Raw genomic sequence first — 21,777 nt, forward strand, 5'->3', positions numbered from 1 at the left:
CTATCTTTGGACCAAGCAAAAGCCTTTGATAAAGTTAACCATAAGTACCTATGGGCTGTTTTGCTTAGATATGGCATTCCGGAAGAATTCGTAGAATGGATTAGGACTCAGTAAAAATCTTAAAAAAATGGTATATTTGTTCAGAAGATTTAAGATCCTTACATAGGAAATCTTTGTATTGGAAAACAATAGACCTTCACTTTGCCGCTGAAATTAACACCAGAGATTGTCCTAAGGAAATGTTAGAGGAAAGTATAAAGTATCTGATAGATAGAAGAATGCCAAAAAAGTCTTGGGACACATCGTGGCTTTCCCTACAAGGCAAGATGTTTGTAAGAGGAAACATGAAACATCTTAATGTTACAGACAGAGAATGTCCTTGGGGTGTGAAGTAGAAGAAACTCAGCAACATTTCTTAGTAGATTGTCCAGTCTCTTATTCTTTAAGGGAAAGTGTTGCAAAGCATCTAAAACTGAATCTAGTAAAAAATCTAGATTTCTCAGAATTGTCTTATGGAATAGTAAAAAAACAGAGAATTGGAAAAAGAAATAAAGCCACTTTATATATTATTATTGCAGTAATGTGTTATCATTTGTGGCAAATGAGATGCAGGCTGACTATTGGGCAGATACAAGTATCAGTGAAAACAGTTACAGAAGCAATTTGCAGAGATATTGCTTTCATAAAAACTAGAGAATCTGAAATCTCAGAAGCTCAAAAGAAAATGTGGGAAAATTTATAAATTACTCTGTCTTTATTTCTATTTTGATTAATCATGTAATTGATTTAAATGTATTCTTTTTGTACCTTTGTTTGAATTTTTGTTTATGTTTATTGTATCATGAATATTTTAAATAAAATACCCTAACACAAGATAACAGCTGCCTGCAGGGGTGCTTCGCCAATGAGGCGAGTTGAGGCTGTCGCCTCAGGCGGCAGAGCCCCACTAGGTACCAGGGGCAGCAAAAATACTGCTCCTGGTACTTTAAGAGCGAATTTCTGGGGGAGGGGGGGGCAGCAGTGCTGCTGACTCAGGCGGCGGAGGGGCTAGGATCGCCCCTGGCTGACTGGTAGATCTAAGAACAACACTCAATAGTAAAAACCCATGTCTCACTGAGACACATTCAGTTACATTGAGAAGGAAAAACAGCAGCCTGCCAGAAAGCATTTCTCTCCTAAAGTGCAGGCACAAGTCACATGACCAGGGGCAGCTGGGAAATTTACAAAATGTCTAGCCCCATGTCAGATTTCAAAATTGAATATAAAAAAATATGTTTGCTCTTTTGAGAAATGGATTTCAGTGCAGAATTCTGCTGGAGTAGCACTATTGACTGATGCGTTTTGAAAAAAACATGTTTTCCGATGACAGGATACCATTAAGATTAGAGTCAAATTGCATTTTTAGATTGGGAACAATAATACCAGAAGGAATGCATAGTCATTTTGAATTACAACCATTACTTACATCACTATGGAATTAAATGTTTTTAAATTTGGAGGTCCGATTTGTTTTCAAGATAAATTTGGTATTTTAGTTGTACTTTTGCACTTTGATTAATTAACTTTGATTAATTTTAGCTGCACTATTGCACTTTGATGAATTAACCTTTGTAATTAATAAGCATGTGAATACTGGATTTTAAGTTATCATATTGCATGTTTATAAATATAAGAGTATAGTGATTTTGATAAGATGTGTTGCATAATATTACATCCATTAAAGTACATAGGTATTTGTATAGGGTGTTTTAAAGTAGTGCAACTGTTATTATGTATCAATAAGTTTATTATAAGGTAATATGGGTCTGGATTCCTTGAAAATATCCCTTGCACTTTATAAATATAGCTCCCCGTATTGGGTATGTTATAAGTGGTTAAGATAAGAGATAAAAATATAAATACAAATGAAAACAAATAGATAAAAAATTATAAAAGAACTGCAAAAAGGGTTATAGGCAAATAAGAGAAAAATGAGAGGTTATTAATCTATTCAGGTCTCATTAATCTATCCAGGTGTCAGACAGCAAAAATCTAGGTATAGAGTGTGGCCCTGTAGAATGGATATAATATAATATGCTGAATCACTGACCTTGGAATCTGTATATAATAATTGTGCACGTATATAAGGGATTTGACTTGTAATAGCCACACCTCTGATAAAGCACTCAATGGTGCCAAACGCGTCAGGAGGGAGTTGCTAACATGAGGTATGCAGACAGGGGGAAGACACTGACACGTGGTATGATATGAGTTTATTTTTCACTATTATGTAATTTATTGCTGTGGTGTTTGTTCACTAATAAATGCTTGAAGTGAGTAACCGTGCATATCTATTTAATTATAGACTTGAAGCTTTGTGGTAATTTTTCTAAGATGTCACATTATTTATAAAAAAAAAAAATCACAACTTTAGGAAAGAATTGTTACTTGGTAGTTTGGTTAGGGTAGACCTACTGTTAGTGGAATGTTTAGCCTTGGAATCAGACGTATGCAGTTTTGTGGAGTGGTGCTCTGGAAATTTGGTAAAGTACTGCTTGGAGTTGCGACCTATACAAGTTAGAAATCTCCATAAAATGATATATTTGGTATTGGGGCGTTCGGGAGACATGGAACTTTCAAAACCTATGTTTTTGTTCTTTAAATAAATTGTATTTATATTATGGGAAACATGTTTTTTTTCATGTTTTAGACATAACGTGTTACAGAAGTGAAATTACACCAAAATTCTAGCATATTTTAAAGACTTGTCCTGAAAAAAATTATATATCATTATCCGGTGTAAACTAAAAGACCCCCCCCTCCAGGAAAGGACCCTAAAGTGAAAGAGCGCAAAATGTTCAAAAACGGTAATAAAAGTAACAAATGGTCAAATCGACTGGCAGTGAAAGGGTTAACAAAGTAACTGGAGTCTTGTTACGGAAGTGACTTGTTTATTTCAAATCACTAAATAATCGTTGCTGCCATTTAGAGACTGTTGGACAGTCAATTTATAAATACAGTATCTACACTGCATCAAAACAGTTTCTTGTAATTACAGTACCCCTATATAAAGGACTGAATAAAGATAGTCAACAAACTTTGATTGTAAGAGTAATTTAAATTACCCCCATAAGGAGAAACCTAGCTACAGTTGGAATCTTCCAGCTACTCCTTACCTTGACAAATCTAGCTATAGCAGGAATCTTCCAGATACTCTTTACCTTGACAAAAAATGCATTGCAAGTTAGTACGTCCACAAAGAAAACATTTCATTTAGTAATTTTTATTGTCCAGTTGCAGATTTTAAAAAAAACTCTGTATTTATAAGTCTGAAAGGGCATACTTTTTAGAAATTAGCAGGTCTGTTTCAGAAAAAAATATTCACAGAAATCCAGGAGAAATATAGATAGGTCAGCACACCAGTACTAAACAAAGGATGCATCTCATATTAATGCTAAATGGATTATTAGCATTGATCTTGTGGGTTATCTTTAGGGTAGGTCAGCATTTGCAGTTAGAGGCAGTTGGTTTAAAGGTGAGAAAAGGGTCGTAGTTGTTCCAGTTGAACTTCTAAGGAAATTCTCTCTTCAAGAACATCCTAAAAAAGTATATATTGCAAAACAGTTAAAAAATAAACATATCCTCTCCTGTAAAAATCCAATGTCAATTTTGAGCATGAGTTTACATCCCTTAAATCTGAATTTGGGGTTGTAGTGTTAATAAAGAATCAGACAAAAGGGCAAGGGTTGTATTTCAGTTACAACTTCATAAACCTTATCTCAATCATGTAGTTTAAGAATGATGCAGTAATTATGCTTATTGAAGTTTAAGAATGATGCAGTATGCCTGCTTCCTGCCCCCATTATATTGTGAAACAATAGCACAACCCATGACTTAATTTAGTGCAGTTGTTTTCAAGGGGATACTCTCATGGGAAAACATGTATTTTTCAAAACACGTTAGTTAATAGTGATCCTCCAGCAGAATTCTGCACTGAAAGCTGTTTTTCAAAACAGATTTTTTAATATTTAATTTTAAAATCTGACATGGGGCTAGACATGTCGTCAGTTTCCCATGTGCCCTCAGTCATGTGACTGGTGCTCTGATAAACCTAAGTCAGCCTCCCTTTCCCCCTAGCAGCCTAACAATAGAACAATGGAAAGGTAACCAGATAACAGCTCCCTGGCACAAGATATTTGAGAAGCACGCAATAGTAAAAATCCAAGTCCCACTGAGAAGATACTAAAACTTAACTTAAAGGTGACCCACCCCTTTCAGACATTTTTGGTCTAAATGCATTTAAATGTATTTTGGTCATAACATCTCTTAGCTCATAAATTTACAAATAGATGAAAGCAATAAGTCATTTAGCCTTTGTCACAAATGTACAGCAAATTATGGCAAAAAGAAGAAAACAAATTATGTGTTCACCACTAATGTTATCCAAATTGACTCTCAGGCTCAACTTTCAGGAGCATCTAAACCAGCAAATCAGTATTTTCTACAATTAAACTCCAACTTTCACATTCTAGGCACCATTGCCTTAGAGAGGAAACTTTATCAGCTATTTATAAAATATATTTATAAAATATGATATGATAAGTAAGTGACATTTATTACCATACTTGAAAAATAACAAGTAACCAAGTTAAAATGCTAAGAAACTGATTATTACACAATTATAGCTATTTTGGAGTTGAAGATTGTGATATTAAATGAGAAGGAATAGTATAAATACCGTGAAGTGTCAACCTCCTCTTTGTGGATCCCTGTATGGCCCTGGATGGGTTGTGCATGCATAGTAAAACAAAAAGGTGGCTTTTTGCTAACAACCTGGCACCCCCAATGATTATATCTTTCCTTCTCCTTTAAAATATTAATGACCTGAATTAGTGAAGTAAAACTGTGCAAAATCTAACACTGAAAGGACAGTTACCTTTAACTGTTGCTGCAGCTCACTGTTCAGCCTGGCAAGAACTGTGTTTGTCTCTTTATTGCGTCTAATTGAAGCCTGAATTGCTTTCTTATCTTTTCCAGCAGAACTGAAAAATGAAACATTAAAAATACTTTGTATTACATAAACTTTACTTTAATCAAACTGGGATACTGGGAGTTGTAGTACAACAACAACTGAAAGGCTGCAGGTTTCCAGTTCTGCTATAGCAGTAGAATAAACTTCAGTATTGCAAAAATGCTCATCAGAAGAAAACAAGCATGCAAATTAATTATTTTGTAGATATTTTGTAGATAAACAGTATTACCGAGGAATAGAAGGCTGAGGGGTAATAGTAGTACATGCAGTGCTTGATTTCTGATCATGTTCTTCTGCTTCAGGTCTAAGTTCATCTTCAGACTTCAGTCGTCTTCTTACAGGCTTGGGGGGTGGAGCAAGAGGTGTGCCAATTTTGCTCTAAAGAGATATTTAGAGAAAGAAGAAGATTTTAATTATGTAAACTAAAATTTATTCACTAATTATTTGGTTAAAAAATAGATCATTGTTAAAGTAAAGCCAGTTTTATTAGCAGGGTTTATGTTTTATTTACAGTAAATGTATGATATTTAGCTTATGGCACTGGTGACCTAAAATGTAGATTGTGATCTACAGTGGTGTAACTAGACATTACTGGGTCCCACAGCAAATTATTTTTCAGAACCCCAAAATGTTTAGAGCTTGACTTGTTTGATAAATATTTATTGGAACTGTATATGAATTAGGGCCTTGTGGGGCCCGATACCTCCAGGTCCCCTGTTATGGATGTCAGGGTTGAGTTTGACCGACCTTGGTGTAAAGCGCTATACTATTTCAGCGGTAACAGGCAGTGCTGTTAGGAAGTCTATAACAGTGGAACTGAGTGGAGCTGAAATGGAAAAAATATTGGTTGGGAGGGTATAATGCTGGTGTTGGGAGGCAAAGGTATGTCTAACCTAAGCGGGTAGATCAAAAAAAATTTCTTAACAGCACTGCCTGTTATTGCTGAAACAGTATATCAGTTTACACAATGGTCGGTCAGACTAAACCCTGACATCTATAACAGCGGACCTAGGAGTTGTTATTTAGCAGTCCCTACTAACTTGTTCCTTTAATGCTACTCCCTACATGTGTTTTTAATTTAATCTCTTTGTACATACCTCATTTTTAATAAAAGTCTTAATTCATTACAGAGATGAGTGATAACCCAGGTGGGAAGGTGCAGTTGTTATGGGTCATTCTTTTTCTCTATTCTACTCTATCTTTACATGTTAAATTGCTTGACTGCACACCACCCTGTGCTTCTCCTTTTGATGGTAGGTGCTCCCATTTACATCTTTCCTATCTACAGACCCTGATGACAGCATTACAAATATCTGGACACCCCTGGCATATTGTGTACACTGCACATTCATCATCTTTATACTATCAGTACTTATAAAATAAACATTTCTACCTATTTAAGTGATCATCAAAAGAATTAAGCAGCTTGGCAATTATCAGAAACATGTATACTCAATAAACCCATACATCCCAGACTGCAGATAAAATACATTTGAGGTAACCCCTATTTACTGCATCTAAGAATAAATATACACTAATTGTATACCAGCGATTGTTTCCCACTATGGCACACAGGGCATTTTGAATGACCATGTGCTCCTGCAGAGAAGAGTGGAGGTCAAACTGCCTGAAAATGTCTGTCACAAAGTATGGGTAACATACATACTGGCGCATGCAAGTGGTGAAACAGAGTCTGCTCAGGAAATCTTATTTTGGCATTCTGAGGAAAGGCTGCCTATTACTGCTATAATCTGTCATAGGAAGTGCATTTCCCATACTTTAAAATTCAAAGTTTTGAGAGGCATTATGCATAGTTACTTTTGACAGATGAAAACATGCCATTGCAGCCTGATGCTACTCTGAGTGTGTGTTGCACACAGGCAGATTTTGGTTGGAAAATTCAAATGTGAGCAGTGACAGATGCCATTTATACATGTTACTAAACACATGGGGTGGCAGTGGGCAATAATGGCATTTTTTCTGCTAGTAAAGACAACCCCTTTTTTATTGCTCTATTCAAAGATGCTAAAAAAAACTCCAGAGCTGACCTCATACCATCTTTTGGTGTGGGAGAAATAGCAATAACTGTACATTTATTACTTTTTAAACTTGGTATAATGACCACCATATTTTAACAGCCAGGTTGTTATTATGAGTGTCATCAATCATCTAGATATTGACCAGAATAATTGGCTAGCCAAGTGCTAGCAGATATGTAAATATACTAAACATTAACTTTTTATTTCAGGTAGTTCAGGAACCTAAGATGCTCTTTTGGATCTGGTAATTAATGATAAAACCATCTCTAGCATTTGTGTGGTAGTGATCATAACTTTTGAGATTGCTCTCATTGAAAGTCAATCTCTAAGTAACTAAGATTTTAGATGTGCAAACTTTAGCAGTATAAGGGCTTCTGCAGTATATTAACTGGAAAAGGCTTTTCACAGAGTTAAACACAGACGGAAAATGGAAGGTCTTCAAAATGCTGATTAATAAATATATATGTCAATATATTCCCAATGTAAGCAAAGAAAGACATTGAAAAGAAAAACCTTTATTGTTTGGTGTTGAGGTTGGTAAGACAAAAACATGCTTGTACAGCGATAAGCAGGGACCAGTCCCTGGATCAACTTGTACTATGAGCTATTGTCACGGTTGGCACCCAACACCAGAACAAACACAAGGCACCCTGGTCTCGGTTCGTGCTTCACCAGTAGTGTGACCGCCTTTGGGCCTCGGGAGGAGCCCTCGGCTTACTTGGATGCTACCTGGACTTAAACGAGAGGTGCAAGATGAGGGTTCTGGATAGGCAGAGGGGCACGACAGTAAAGCAAAGTCTTTTGGACAGAAGATCGTAGTACAAGGCGTTTAGGCAAAAGAGTAGTCAAAACAGGCCGGGTCGAGGCAGGCAGAGAATAAACGTTATCAGGCAGGCAAGGGTCAAACCAGGAAGTCAATCAGAGGGTTAATCAGAGGAGGTAGTCGATAATCAGGCAAGGGTCAGAATCCAGAAGTCAGAATAGTCAAATAGCCAGGCAGGGGTCAAAAACAGGAATCAAACAGGTTCAGAATATAGCACAAGGCTCAGAAGCACCAGGAACAAAATCCTATCACGGGCAATGTGAAAAATCCAAACTGTGCCTTTAATACTTTAAAATTTCGCGCCACTGCGCGCTGACGTCACACGCCAGCGCGCATGCGCACATAAATCAGGAAGATACGCGCCGCGCGCGCCCTAACTATTCCCCATTTGCGGCCCAGAGAAGCAACGTGGCGGGCGTCCCCGCCGAGGGGGCTGCAGGCGTCCCTGCAGACCCCCTCCCGCTAGACCACCAGGTAAGGTCGTTACATTACCCCCCTCTCTAGAGGGGGCCACTGGACCCCCAGGCTTACCGGGAAATTTAGCATGGTATTGCTTCTTGAGGCGGTCAGCCTTGATGTCCTCTACTGAGACCCAAGAGTTCTCCTCAGGACCGAAGCCCTTCCACCTGGTAAGATATTGTAACTTACACCTCACGAGGCGGGAGTCGAGGAACTCTTGGATCTCATACTCAGGCTGACCTTCAACCAACACTGGGGGAGGAACAGACAGAAGACGAGAATCATTGGCAGGCTTCAACAGAGAGACATTGAAGGAATTAGAAATTTTGAAATTAGGAGGTAACTGAAGACGGACAGAAGATGGATTAATTACTGCAATGATGGGGTATGGACCAATGAACCTCGGACCCAGTTTAGGAGAGGGAACCTTCAACTTGATATTCTTAGTCGACAACCATACTAAATCTCCCACCTTGTACTGGGGTGCTTCCCTACGGGATTTGTCAGCAGCTCTCTTCTGAGCTAGGGAAGCTGTGGACAACGAATTATGAACTTGAGACCAAATTTCGGAAAATTTCAGGACAGAAGAATTGGCAGAGAGTACAGGGGAATTAGAGTCATAAAAAGAAAACGCTTTGGGGTGCAAACCATAAACAACAAAAAAAGGAGACTCCCCTGAGGAGGAATGGGTAGCATTATTGTATGCAAATTCTGCCCAGGGTAACAGTTCGGACCATGTAGACTGATTATCCGACACATAGCATCTAAGATATTGTTCAAGGGACTGGTTTACCCTTTCGGTTTGACCATTCGTTTGGGGGTGATATGCAGTGGAAAAGGATAACTCAATCCCTACTAAAGAACAGAAAGCACGCCAAAACTTCGAGACAAACTGAACCCTCCTGTCAGAAACAATATTCTCAGGAAAACCATGTAACTTAAAAATGTGAGTAATGAATAGATCAGCCAAGGTTTTAGCAGAAGGGAGGTGTGGAAGGGGAATAAAATGGCCCATCTTACTGAACCTATCCACCACCACCCAAATCACAGTCTTCCCTTGGGAAGGGGGCAAATCTACAATGAAGTCCATTGAAAAATGGGACCAAGGTTTCTCAGGAATTGGTAAAGGCATTAATAGACCCTGGGAAGAGTTATGAGATGATTTTGACCGTTGGAAGATCGGACAGGAGTTAACAAAGGCCTTTGCATCCTGTTTGAAGGAGGACCACCAGACATAACGGGATAACAGAGACACTGTCTTAGAAATGCCAGGATGCCCAGCCATCTTAGAATCGTGAACCTCCTTTAACACTTGTTCCCTTAACTCCTGTGGAACGAACAACTTCCCAGATGGAGTATCCACCGGAGCAGATGATTGTACAGGGGACAATAAAGAGGAAAGGTCAGATTCAAGTGCTGCTACAATTACCTCCCTGGATGCACTCGCTAGACTCAGAGGGATCGGACTCGAAACTTCTAGAGAGTGCATCCGCTTTGGTATTCTTGGAACCAGGCCTAAACGTTAAAGAAAAATTGAACCTGGTGAAAAACAGTGCCCATCTAGCCTGCCTAGGATTTAGTCGCTTGGCCGACTCAATGTACAGAAGATTCTTATGATCAGTATAAACCGTGATCATGTGTTTTGCTCCCTCCAGCAGATGCCGCCATTCCTCAAAGGCCCATTTAACAGCCAACAATTCTCTATTCCCAATATCATAGTTGATCTCAGCAGGAGAAAATTTTTTAGAGAAGAATGCGCAGGGATGCACCTTGTTGGTTGTTGGATGCCTTTGAGAAAGGACTGCCCCTCCCCCAACTTCAGAAGCATCTACCTCTACTATAAAAGGAAGCGCAGTGTAGGGGTGTCGAGGAATGGGGGCAGAACTGAATTCCTTCTTGAGGAAGTCAAAAGCTTGTACCGCTTCAGGAGGCCAGATGCTGGGGTCAGCACCCTTCTTAGTCAAATCAGTAATGGGAGCCACAATTAAGGAAAAATTTTTAATAAACTGACGATAGTAATTTGCAAACCCCAGGAACCTTTGGGTAAACGTAATGATTGGGGTTGGGTCCAATCCAGTACAGCTCTCACTTTGCCTGGATCCATTTCAAGACCCTTGCTGGAAATATTAAACCCTAGAAACTGAACGGAAGTAACCTCAAAGATACATTTCTCCAGTTTTGCATAAAGATTATTCTCCCTGAGTCTGCACAAGACTTGATGAACATGATTTCTATGTTCACCCAAATTAGAGGAGAAAATCAAGATATCGTCAAGATAGACCACTACGAATATCCCCAGCAGGTCCCGAAAGATGTCGTTGACAAATTCTTGGAACACGGCGGGTGCGTTACAGAGACCAAAGGGCATTACAAGATATTCGTAGTGGCCGTCCCTGGTGTTAAATGCAGTTTTCCACTCATCCTCCTCCCTAATACGTATGAGATTATAGGCGCCCCTAAGATCTATCTTAGAATAGATCTTGGCACCTTTAACCTGGTCAAACAATTCAGAAATTAATGGGAGGGGGATAGCGTTTTTTTATGTTGATCTTATTGAGACCCCTATAATCTATACAGGGGCGTAGACCACCATCCTTCTTCCCAACAAAGAAAAAACCCGCCCCGCAGGGGAACTAGAAGGCCTAATGAACCCTCTTTCAAGGTTGTCCTTAATATATTCTTTCATTGCCTGGGCCTCCGGCAAGGAAAGAGGGTATGTTCTACCCGAGGGGGAATAGACCCAGGAATTAGATCTATAGAGCAATCATTCTGCCTGTGTGGAGGTAGGGTTTCTGCAGCTTTCTTAGAAAACACGTCAGCATATTCAGCATATGCTGCAGGTAAACCTTCTAAAGAAGTGGTTGCCACCACCTGAGGAATACATGAACCACCACACTTAAGACCCCATTGCAGAATCTTCCCCGATACCCAGTCAATGTGAGGATTATGGGTCTGGAGCCAAGGTAACCCCAAAATAAGAGGGGAAGACGCACCCTCAATGATAAAAAGGGCTAACCTCTCACTGTGATGATTATCAGAGCACATGGAAAGAGACACAGACTTTTTAGTTACCAGGCCTGACCCTAAAGGTTTTTTATCAACTGCCAAAATCCTCATAGGAGGAATTAGGGGGATTAAGGGAATACCAAATCTTGCCGCAAAGGTGGCATCCAGAACATTTCCCTCCGCCCCTGAATCCACAAAAGCGGACACCCTGACAGAACCCGTAGGCCAGGTGAGTTTAACAGGTATCAAATTCCTAGAGGTAGACTGGGGAGAGGAAACTTCTGCACCCACATGGAGCTCCCCTTCTCCATTTAGGCTTGGAAGTTTCCCGGCCTCTTAGGACATAAATTCAGGAAATGACCCTTTTCCCCACAGTAAATGCAAAGACCAAGGGAACGGCTGCGGGCTTTTTCCTCAGGGGTTAGATGGGATATGCCCAATTGCATAGGTTCCTCCTGAGGTTGAACCATGGAAGGGTTAGGGGACTTAACATTGGACACCATATTAGAAAATGTATACTTAACATTGGTAAACCCAGAATGCATAGGAGAACCCCTTTCACCCCTTCTTTCCCTCTGCCTCCTATCTACCTGGATGGCAAGTGACATGAGATCATCCAGGTTGGAGGATAAAGGGTAATTTACCAAGCTATATTTGACAGAATCAGACAGCCCAATACGGAACTGGCTACGAAGCGCCATGTCGTTCCACCCAGTCTCCACTGCCCACCGGCGGAACTCGGTGCAATACACCTCCGCATCCCGTTTCCCCTGGCGCAATTTACGAATCGCGGAGTCGGCAGAAGATGCACGATCCGGGTCATCATAAAGTACAGCCATGGTTTTAAAAAATGAATCAAGGGAAAAACGAGCAGGATCTGAGAGGGGCAATCTGAGAGCCCAAACTTGGGGATCACCCTGTAATAGGGTTATTACGAACCTCACTTTTTCCTCGCCAGTAGTGAATGAATGGGGGAAAAAGCTGAGGTATAATTTACATGCCTCTTGGAACACGAAAAATTTTGACCTGTCCCCATTGAATTTATCAGGAAACACAATTTTGGGTTCATGGGTTTTGGATACATTACCCAACAGAGCAGGAGAACCCAAGGAGTGGCCACAGGAGGGGTGACTACTGGAGCTGGAGACTGAACAGAAGCATCCAGTCGAAGGGTCAAATTGTGGAAACCTTGCATCAGGTAATCTTGCCTCTGCTCATGTTCTTCCAGGCGCTGTAACAGTGTGGTAAGTAGCTCTTCAGTGGTGGAAGGAGCAGCGGCAGCTCGACCTTCTTCGTCCATCTTTGGCCCGTGATAATGTCACGGTCGGCACCCAACACCAGAACAAACACCAGGCACCCTGGTCTCGGCTCGTGCTTCACCAGTAGTGTGACCGCCTTTGGGCCTCGGGAGGAGCCCTCGGCTTACTTGGATGCTACCTGGACTTAAACGAGAGGTGCAAGATGAGGGTTCTGGATAGGCAGAGGGGCACGACAGTAAAGCAAAGTCTTTTGGACAGAAGATCGTAGTACAAGGCGTTTAGGCAAAAGAGTAGTCAAAACACGCGCGCCCTAACTATTCCCCATTTGCGGCCCAGAGGAGCAACGTGGTGGGCGTCCCCGCCGAGGGGGATGCAGGCGTCCCTGCAGACTCCCTCCCGCTAGACCACCAGGTAAGGTCGTTACAGCTATCTTTCATAACCCTGTATTTCCCTCATTTGAGAAGAAGCCATCCAAACTCTTCTTAAAGCTATCTAATGTACAAGCGAGTATCACTGATTCCACAGCTCTCACTGTAAAAAACCGCCTCTGAATATTATAATCTCATCTGCTGATTAGCCGCCCGGATTGCCAGTTTGTCAAAACCCTGGATGAAATGAATTGGGCTGTACTTTTGGTTCATCTGCAACAAGGGTGTTTCTGCCGTGAAGCAAGGTGAGCACCAGAAACTTGTTTATTAATGACCTGGACATTTTAAGTTTTGTCTCTATTTTTGCAAATGAATTGTGCAAAACTAGAGGTTCCATGCAGAATGTTGCCTCTTTACAGATAAAGTTTAATGTTAAAGGACACGGAAACCCTTGAGTTCTATAAGCTAGTATTTAATGAATCACCCCTTGCTAAAGTAGTAGTTCTTTTAAGAATACAGATTATATATTTTGCTGTTCCTGTGTGCAGTTTTCACTCTTAGTGCTCTGTTGCGAGTGCCATCTTTCATTCACATACGTCATTATAATGGCCTCTGCTGAAGTAATGCGCATGCACAAAAATATCTGACCGATCGATCCTGCCCGTAATATGCAGAGTGTGCTCACAAATTTATCTTTTGCACATGCGCCTATTATTAATCCTACCTACTGCACATTGTCCTGGTCTTAGTCTTGGATACAGAAAGCTGCATGATGGGATTTTTTTTCCCTTTAGTCTGTGTTTTTTGTGAAATGTCTATTTGATACTGCTAAATGGCTGGAATGGTATGCAAATTAGGAGCACTGCAAAAGAGGATAAAGGTATACCTTTCCATGGGCCTAAATTTAGTCTTACACTTTTCTTGTCCTTTAATAAATGCAAAGTTATAAACTTTGGTCAAAATTACAAATGCAGAAGAATTTATGTAGAAGTGAGGTAGACTGAGCAGTGGGATTAGTAAGGGGCATGGGGGAGTACTGAGGGGGGCATCCAGTTTGCCAGCTAAGGAGATTCTTCTGTTACAAGAAATACAGGCTAATACTAACTTAAGATAGAATTCTCCATTAAAGGAAAACTATACCCCCCAAACAATGTAGGTCTCTATTAAAAGATACTGAGTAAAACAGCTCATGTGTAAAACCCTGCTTCATGTAAATGAACCATTATCATAATAATATACTTTTTTAGTAGTATGTGCCATTGGGTAATCATAAATAGAAAATTGCCATTTTAAAAAATAAGGGCCGCCTCCTGAGATCGTAAGATTCACTGTGCACACATACAAACCACATGTTAGGTCACATGAGCCAATTAACAGACAGAGTTGTGTCTTTTGCTTCCTCACTTCTTCCTGTTACAGTTAGTGTTGTAGTATTTCTGGTCAGGCGATCTCTGAGGCAGCACAGATAGAGTCACGAAATGGTGGTTCAAGGCAAGAGATGTAAAAGGGCAATATTTATGTAAATATATATTCCAGTTTGGTAAGATTCTTTAATATGTCATTCAATTTGATATAAACTATCTGTTGCTTAAGTATTCATTTTGGGGGTATAGTTTTCCTTTAAGTAATGTAAATATCAGAGGGAAAAGTAGTAACCTCTGCTGTATGCTGGCAAATGCACAGAGTTTGTCAGGTAAAATGGGAGAGCTAGAGTTAATTGCATGCGTTAAAAATTATGATGTAATTGGTATCACTGAGACCTGTTGGAATGAAACATGTGACTGGGTTGTGAATTATATGGTTACATCCTTTTTAGGACGGACTGCTGGCAAATGCACAGAGTTTGTCAGGTAAAATGGGAGAGCTAGAGTTAATTGCATGCGTTAAAAATTATGATGTAATTGGTATCACTGAGACCTGTTGGAATAAAACATGTGACTGGGTTGTGAATTATATGGTTACATCCTTTTTAGGACGGACAGAGGGATTAAAAAGGGTGGAAAAGTTTGACTGTATGTGAAGCCTGAATTAAAGTCATACTCTAATGAAATAACCATGGATGTCACTGGGGAGGGTGTGGAATCCCTTTGGGTAGAGATTTTGACTGGGCAAAAGGTTACAAAGAAAATTTATGGTTTATGCTACAAACCACCTTGTACCGGTGACAAGAATGTAGTCCAGCTACTTTTACAAATAGAGAAAGCTTCACAACTAGGTCAAATTATTATTATGGGTGACTTCAATTATCCAGACATTGACTGGGTAATGGGGTTGCCATGTCAGAAAAGGTAGCAGGTTTGTATATATGCTAAGCTTTTTATTTCAGATAGTTTAAGAACCAACTAGGAATGACTCTCTTTTGGTCAGAAAATAGCAGAGCGGATACCTGTATATTGCAGCAAATGGGGTGATCCTAACTTTATTACATGGTGCTCAAGACACTTCACACACGATCCGTATGATCACATAGTTACATCGGGTTGAAAAAAGGCCAAAGTCCATCAAGATCAACCCCTCCAAATGGAACCCAGTGTCCATACATACACGCAATCACATAGACCCCTCCATACACTCACATAAACTATACAGTATATACAGTACCAATATCTATACTAATTGTAGATTTTAGTAACTGTAATGTACTTGTCAATCAGGAATAGAGATGTCGCGAACTGTTCGCCGGCGAACTTGTTCGCGCGAACATCGGGTGTTCGCGCTCGCCGGAAGTTCGCGAACGTCGCGCGACGTTCGCCATTTTGGGTTCGCCATTGTTGGCGCTTTTTTTTGCCCTCTCACCCCAGACCAGCAGGTACATGGCAGCCAATCAGGAAGCTCTCCCCTGGACCACTCCCCTTCCCTATAAAAACCGAAGCCCTGCAGCGTTTTTTCACTCTGCCTGTGTGTGCTGAAGAGATAGTGTAGGGAGAGAGCTGCTGCCTGTTAGTGATTTCAGGGACAGTTGAAAGTTTGCTGGCTAGTAATCGTTTTGATACTGCTCTGTTATTGGAGGGACAGAAGTCTGCAGGGGTTTGAGGGACATTTTAGCTTAGGTAGCTTTGCTGGCTAGTAATCTACCTTCTACTGCAGTGCTCTGTATGTAGCTGCAGTGGGCAGCTGTCCTGCTTCTGATCTCATCTGCTGACTGCTGCAATAACAGTAGTCCTTGTAAGGACTGCTTTTATTTATTTTTTTGTTGTTTTACTACTACTACTACTACTACTACTATAAGAGCCCAGTGCTATTAGTCTAGCAGTGTTGGGGAGTGGGACTGGTGTGCTAATCTGCTGCTCCTAGTAGTTCAGCAGCACCAACTTTAATTTTTTTTTTTTAATATTCATTTTTTTTTTATTTTACTTTTTTTTATTTTACTACCGCTGTAGTAGTGTATAAGTTGACCTTTTAGGCATTATTTGCCCTGTAGGCATTATTTGCACACTGTTTTCTTCAACCCGCCATCGAGCTGTGTGACCTTGTTCCCATTCTGTCTAAATATCCATAATATTACAGTCTCCAGAAAAAACACCGGAGTCACTTTTTTCAAGCAGCATTCATATATTTACGTAATCCGTATCCACCGCTGTAGTAGTGTATACGTTGGCCTTGTAGGCATTATTTGCACACTGTTTTCTTCAACCCGCCATCGAGCTGTGTGACCTTGTTCCCATTCTGTCTAAATATCCATAATATTACCGTCTCCAGAAAAAACACCGGAGTCACTTTTTTCAAGCAGCCATAATATATTTTACGTAATCCGTATCCACCGCTGTAGTAGTGTATACGTTGGCCTTGTAGGCATTATTTGCACACTGTTTTCTTCAACCCGCCATCGAGCTGTGTGACCTTGTTCCCATTCTGTCTAAATATCCATAATATTTACCGTCTCCAGAAAAAACACCGGAGTCACTTTTTTCAAGCAGCCATAATATATTTTACGTAATCCGTATCCACCGCTGTAGTAGTGTATACGTTGGCCTTGTAGGCATTATTTGCACACTGTTTTCTTCAACCCGCCATCGAGCTGTGTGACCTTGTTCACATTCTGTCTAAATATCCATAATATTACCGTCTCCAGAAAAAACACCAAACAATGCCTACAAGGTCAACGTATGGCAGTTGTTTAAAGAGAACAGTAGATTACTAGCCAGCAAAGCTACCTAAGCTAAAATGTCCCTCAAATCCCTGCAGACTTCTGTCCCTCCAATACAGAGCAGTATCAAGCAGATTACTAGCCAGCAAACTTACTATCATCTGTCCCTGAAATCACTAACAGCTCTCCCCCTACACTATCTCTTCCAAGCACACACAGGCAGATTTTTCAGATACATTTTTGCCCTTGATCCCCCTCTGGCATGCCACTGTCCAGGTCGTTGCACCCTTTAAACAACTTTAAAATCATTTTTCTGGCCAGAAATGTCTTTTCTAGATGTTAAAGTTCGCCTTCCCATTGAAGTCTATGGGGTTCGCGAACCATTCGCGAACCGCTCGCATTTTTGCGCAAGTTCGCGAATATGTTCGCGAACTTTTTTTCCGACGTTCGCTACATCCCTAATCAGGAATCTTGAAGGCAGCTGATACGCTCAGATGAACAAGGAGCACCCTGCTTGGGCATTGTAAAAATGGGGAAAGGACTTTTTAAAGGGGAATTTGGCACCAGAATTAGAATTCTGCAATGAAAGATGACATCATGATGCTCAGCATCACGATGCTCAGTGTCAAATGCAAGCGACCCGACACCGGCGTCACTTATGCATAGCAGATGCGCATGACGTCCACGTTAGCATGTGCCTGCGCCCCGTCAGCCGAGGAGAGACGCGCCGGGAGGTAAGAATGCCAGGAGATCTCCCGCCACGTCTTACAGTAACCCCGCTTCAGGAGTACCCTCCAGGGTCTCCCAAAACTTGTCAGGAAACTTTCTGTGAAAGGTCTTGATTAGAAGAGGAGCATGAATATCCAACGCCTTAACCCAAGACCGTTCCTCTGGCCGAAATCCTTTCCAATGAACCAGGTACTGAATATTGCCTCTCAACTTCCTAGAGTCCAAAATCTCTTGTACTTCGAATTTGTGATGATCATCGAGAAAAATGGGAGCAGGAGGAAGTTGAATTATTATGAGCAAACTCAGCCCAGGGAAGAAGTTCCAACCAATTATCTTGATTTTGGGAAATAAAACATTGAAGAAATTTTTCCAGGATCTGATTGGTCCTATATGTCTGCCCATTGCTTTGGGGATGATAAGCCAAAGAAAAGTTTAATCTGATGCCCAAATGTTTTGAGAAAGCACACAAAAATCTGGATACAAACTACACCCCACGGTTGGACACAATGGACCGAGGAACACCATGTAGGTGAAAGATCTCTTTAATGAAAATTTGAGCTAATCCAGCAGCGGAAGGGAGTTTCTTCAAAGGAATTATATGAGCCATCTTGGAGAATCTATGCTCTACTACTAGAAAAGTAGCCATCTCCAAAGATTTAGGCAAATCCACGATAAAGTCCATAGCAATGTCTATCCAGGGTTGAGTAGGTATGGGTAACAGTTGGAGAAGACCACAAGGTAATGGTCTCTTCCGTTGTGCACAGACTGTGCACAGACAGACTTTAGCAAGAGAAGGCCACCAACAATACCTTGATGCAAACTCGTGGGTCTTCTTGACGCCAGGATGACCAGAGATCTTGGAAGAATGAGCCCACCCTTTGCTGCAGTAAAAAATCTTCCCAGGGGGACATCCAGGGGAATGTTCCAAGTCAACGAGAGAGAAGTAGGAGCTATAACTAAGTCAGGAGATAATGGGAGCAAGTGGGACAGAATTACCTTCTTTCTGCACCAGACATCTGGATAAGGCATCCGGTTTGATATTTTTTGAACCAGGCCGATAACCCGAATGCCATCCAAATATACAACACAAGACTGTAGGAACTCATGAAGGACATAAATTGATGAAGTCTTGAAACACTGCGGGGGTGCTGTATAAGCCAAAAGGCATGACCAAATACTCATAATGGCCATCCCGAGTATTGAAGGCTGTCTTCATCTTGTCCCCCTGACGGATACAAATAAGTTTCTAAGCACCTTGCAGGTCTACATAGTAAGTAAGTAAGGTTGAAAAAAGACACATGTCCATCGAGTTCAACCTTTTTTTTTTTTTTTTTTGTTTATTAACTACCTATCTGCCAGTTGATCCAGAGGAAGGCAAAAAAACCCATCTGAAGCCTCTCCAATTTGCCTTAGAGGGGGAAAAATTCCTTCCTGACTCCAAAATGGCAATCGGACTAGTCCCTGGATCAACTTGGACTATGAGCTATTTCCCATAACCCTGTATTCCCTTACTTGCTAAAAAGCCATCCAACCCCTTCTTAAAGCTATCTAATGTATCAGCCTGTATAACTGATTCAGGGAGAGAATTCCACATATTCACAGCTCTCACTGTAAAAAACCCCTTCCGAATATTTAGGCGGAACCTCTTTTCTTCTAATCGGAATGGGTGACCTCGTGTCAGCTGGAAAGACCTACTGGTAAATAAAGCATTAGAGAGATTGTTGTATGATCCCCTTATATATTTATACATAGTCATCATATCACCCCTTAAGCGCCTCTTCTCCAGCGTGAACATCCCCAATTTGGCCAGTCTTTCCTCATAGCTAAGATTTTCAATACCTTTTACCAGCTTAGTTGCCCTTCTCTGTACCCTCTCTAATACAATAATGTCCTGTTTGAGTGATGGAGACCAAAACTGTACGGCATATTCTAGATGGGGCCTTACAAGTGCTCTATACAGTGGAAGAATGACCCCCTCCTCCCGTGACTCTATGCCCCTTTTAATACAGCTCAAGACCTTATTTGCCCTTGATGCTGCTGACTGGCATTGCTTGCTACAGCCAAGTTTATCATCTACAAGGACTCCAAGGTCCTTTTCCATAATGGATTTGCCTAGTGCAGTCCCATTAAGGGTATAAGTGGCTTGGATATTTTTACATCCCAGGTGCATGACTTTACATTTATCAACATTGAATCTCATTTGCCACTTAGCTGCCCAGATTGCCAGTTTGTCAAGATCCTGTTGCAAGGATGCCACATCCTGGATGGAATTAATTGGGCTGGATAATTTTGTGTCATCTGCAAACACTGATACATTACTTACAACACCCTCCCCTAAGTCATTAATGAACAAGTTAAATAAAAGTGGACCCAATACTGAGCCCTGGGGGACCCCACTAAGAACCTTACTCCAAGTAGAGAATGTCCCATTAACAACCACCCTCTGTACCCGATCCTGTAGCCAGTTTCCTATCCATGTGCAAACGACTTCATTAAGCCCAACAGACCTTAGTTTAGAAAGCAGTCGTTTGTGGGGCACAGTATCAAACGCTTTGGCAAAATCCAAATAGATCACATCTACTGCCCCCCCACTATCCAGAATCTTACTTACCACATCATAAAATGCAATCAAATTCGTCTGACATGACCTATCCTTCATAAAGCCATGCTGATTGTTGCTCATAATGCCATTCATTAGGACAAAATTTTGTATGTGATCCCTTAACAAGCCTTCAAATAATTTGCCCACCACAGATGTCAAGCTTACTGGCCTATAATTGCCAGGCTGAGATCGTAATCCCTTTTTAAATATTGGAATAACATCAGCTTTTCTCCAATCCATAGGCACCATACCAGATGACAGTGAATCTGAGAAAATCAGAAATAAGGGCTGGTCTAAAACTGAACTAAGCTCTCTTAGAACCCGGGGGTGTATGCCATCAGGCCCTGGAGCCTTGTTTACATTAATTTGTATTAAAGCTTTTTGAATCATATCCTGAGTCAGCCACTGACTAGATTGAGCTGAACCATTCGTGCAGTTATTAAGTGAGCCTGTGAACCCAGACTCCTCTATTGCATACACTGAAGAAAAGAACTGATTTAACACATTTGCCTTATCTGTATCTGTTACAACCATACTGGTACCATTATTTAATGGAGCAACACTCTCAACCTGCATCTTTTTACTATTAATATATTTAAAAAACTTTTTAGGGTTAATTTTCACCTCCACCGCAATTAACTCTTCATTTCTTTTCTTAGCCTTCCGGATTGCTGATTTACAACATTTATTACAGTGTTTATATTCATTAAATGCAGCTTCTGTCCCTACAGATTTGTAGTTTTTAAATGCCTTTCTCTTCTTTCCCATTAACATCTTTACCTCTGTATTAAGCCACACAGGATGATTCTTAGAGCTTCTACGTTTAGTCCTTAAGGGAATAAATTGAGAACAGTAATGATTTAATATCATTTTAAAGGACAACCATTTCTGTTCTGTGTTTTTAGCTGAAAACCTAATGCCCCAATCAATGCTCTGTAGGGCAGCCCTCAAGGCACTAAAATTAGCTTTGGCAAAATTCATGGTTTTTGTTGCCCCAGTATATTTTTGTTTTTTGCACCAGACATTAAAAGATATAACATTATGGTCACTATTACCCAGGGGTTCAATGACTTGCACATTTGCTATAAGTTCTGGGTCATTTGAGATCACTAAATCAAGAATAGAATTTTTTCTGGTAGGCTCCTCAACAACCTGTGCTAAAAAATTGTCGTGCAATAAGTTTATAAACTTGTTCCCATTAACTGATCTAGCAGTACCGTTGCTCCAGTCAATATCTGGGTAATTAAAATCCCCCATTATCATTACTTTACCTAAACTAGCAGCCTTTTCTATTTGCATTAGGAGCTTTGTCTCTTCCTCCTCACTTACATTAGGGGGTCTATAGCATACTCCTACAATTAATTTGCTGGATTCTTTACAGTTGGTGAAGAACT

The 21,777-nt window shown here is 40.7% G+C and overlaps 1 protein-coding gene across 1 annotated transcript in view; it reads right to left on the reverse strand.

Annotated features, from left to right (window-relative positions):
* Nucleotides 1-3,246: 3,246 nt before the first annotated feature.
* Nucleotides 3,247-21,777, reverse strand: part of reps1.L (RALBP1 associated Eps domain containing 1 L homeolog) — a 187,967-nt gene continuing 169,436 nt past the window's right edge. The window contains exons 16-18 of the mRNA XM_018263236.2: nt 5,241-5,389; nt 4,916-5,021; nt 3,247-3,577 (exon numbers count right to left, since the gene is read on the reverse strand). Coding sequence (XP_018118725.1) covers nt 3,509-3,577; nt 4,916-5,021; nt 5,241-5,389 — 324 coding nt within the window. The 3' untranslated portion in view covers nt 3,247-3,508. The remainder of the gene's footprint in view (nt 3,578-4,915; nt 5,022-5,240; nt 5,390-21,777) is intronic.

The sequence above is a fragment of the Xenopus laevis genome, chromosome 5L (assembly GCF_017654675.1).
Source record: "Xenopus laevis strain J_2021 chromosome 5L, Xenopus_laevis_v10.1, whole genome shotgun sequence".
In the NCBI taxonomy this organism is placed as follows: domain Eukaryota; kingdom Metazoa; phylum Chordata; class Amphibia; order Anura; family Pipidae; genus Xenopus; species Xenopus laevis.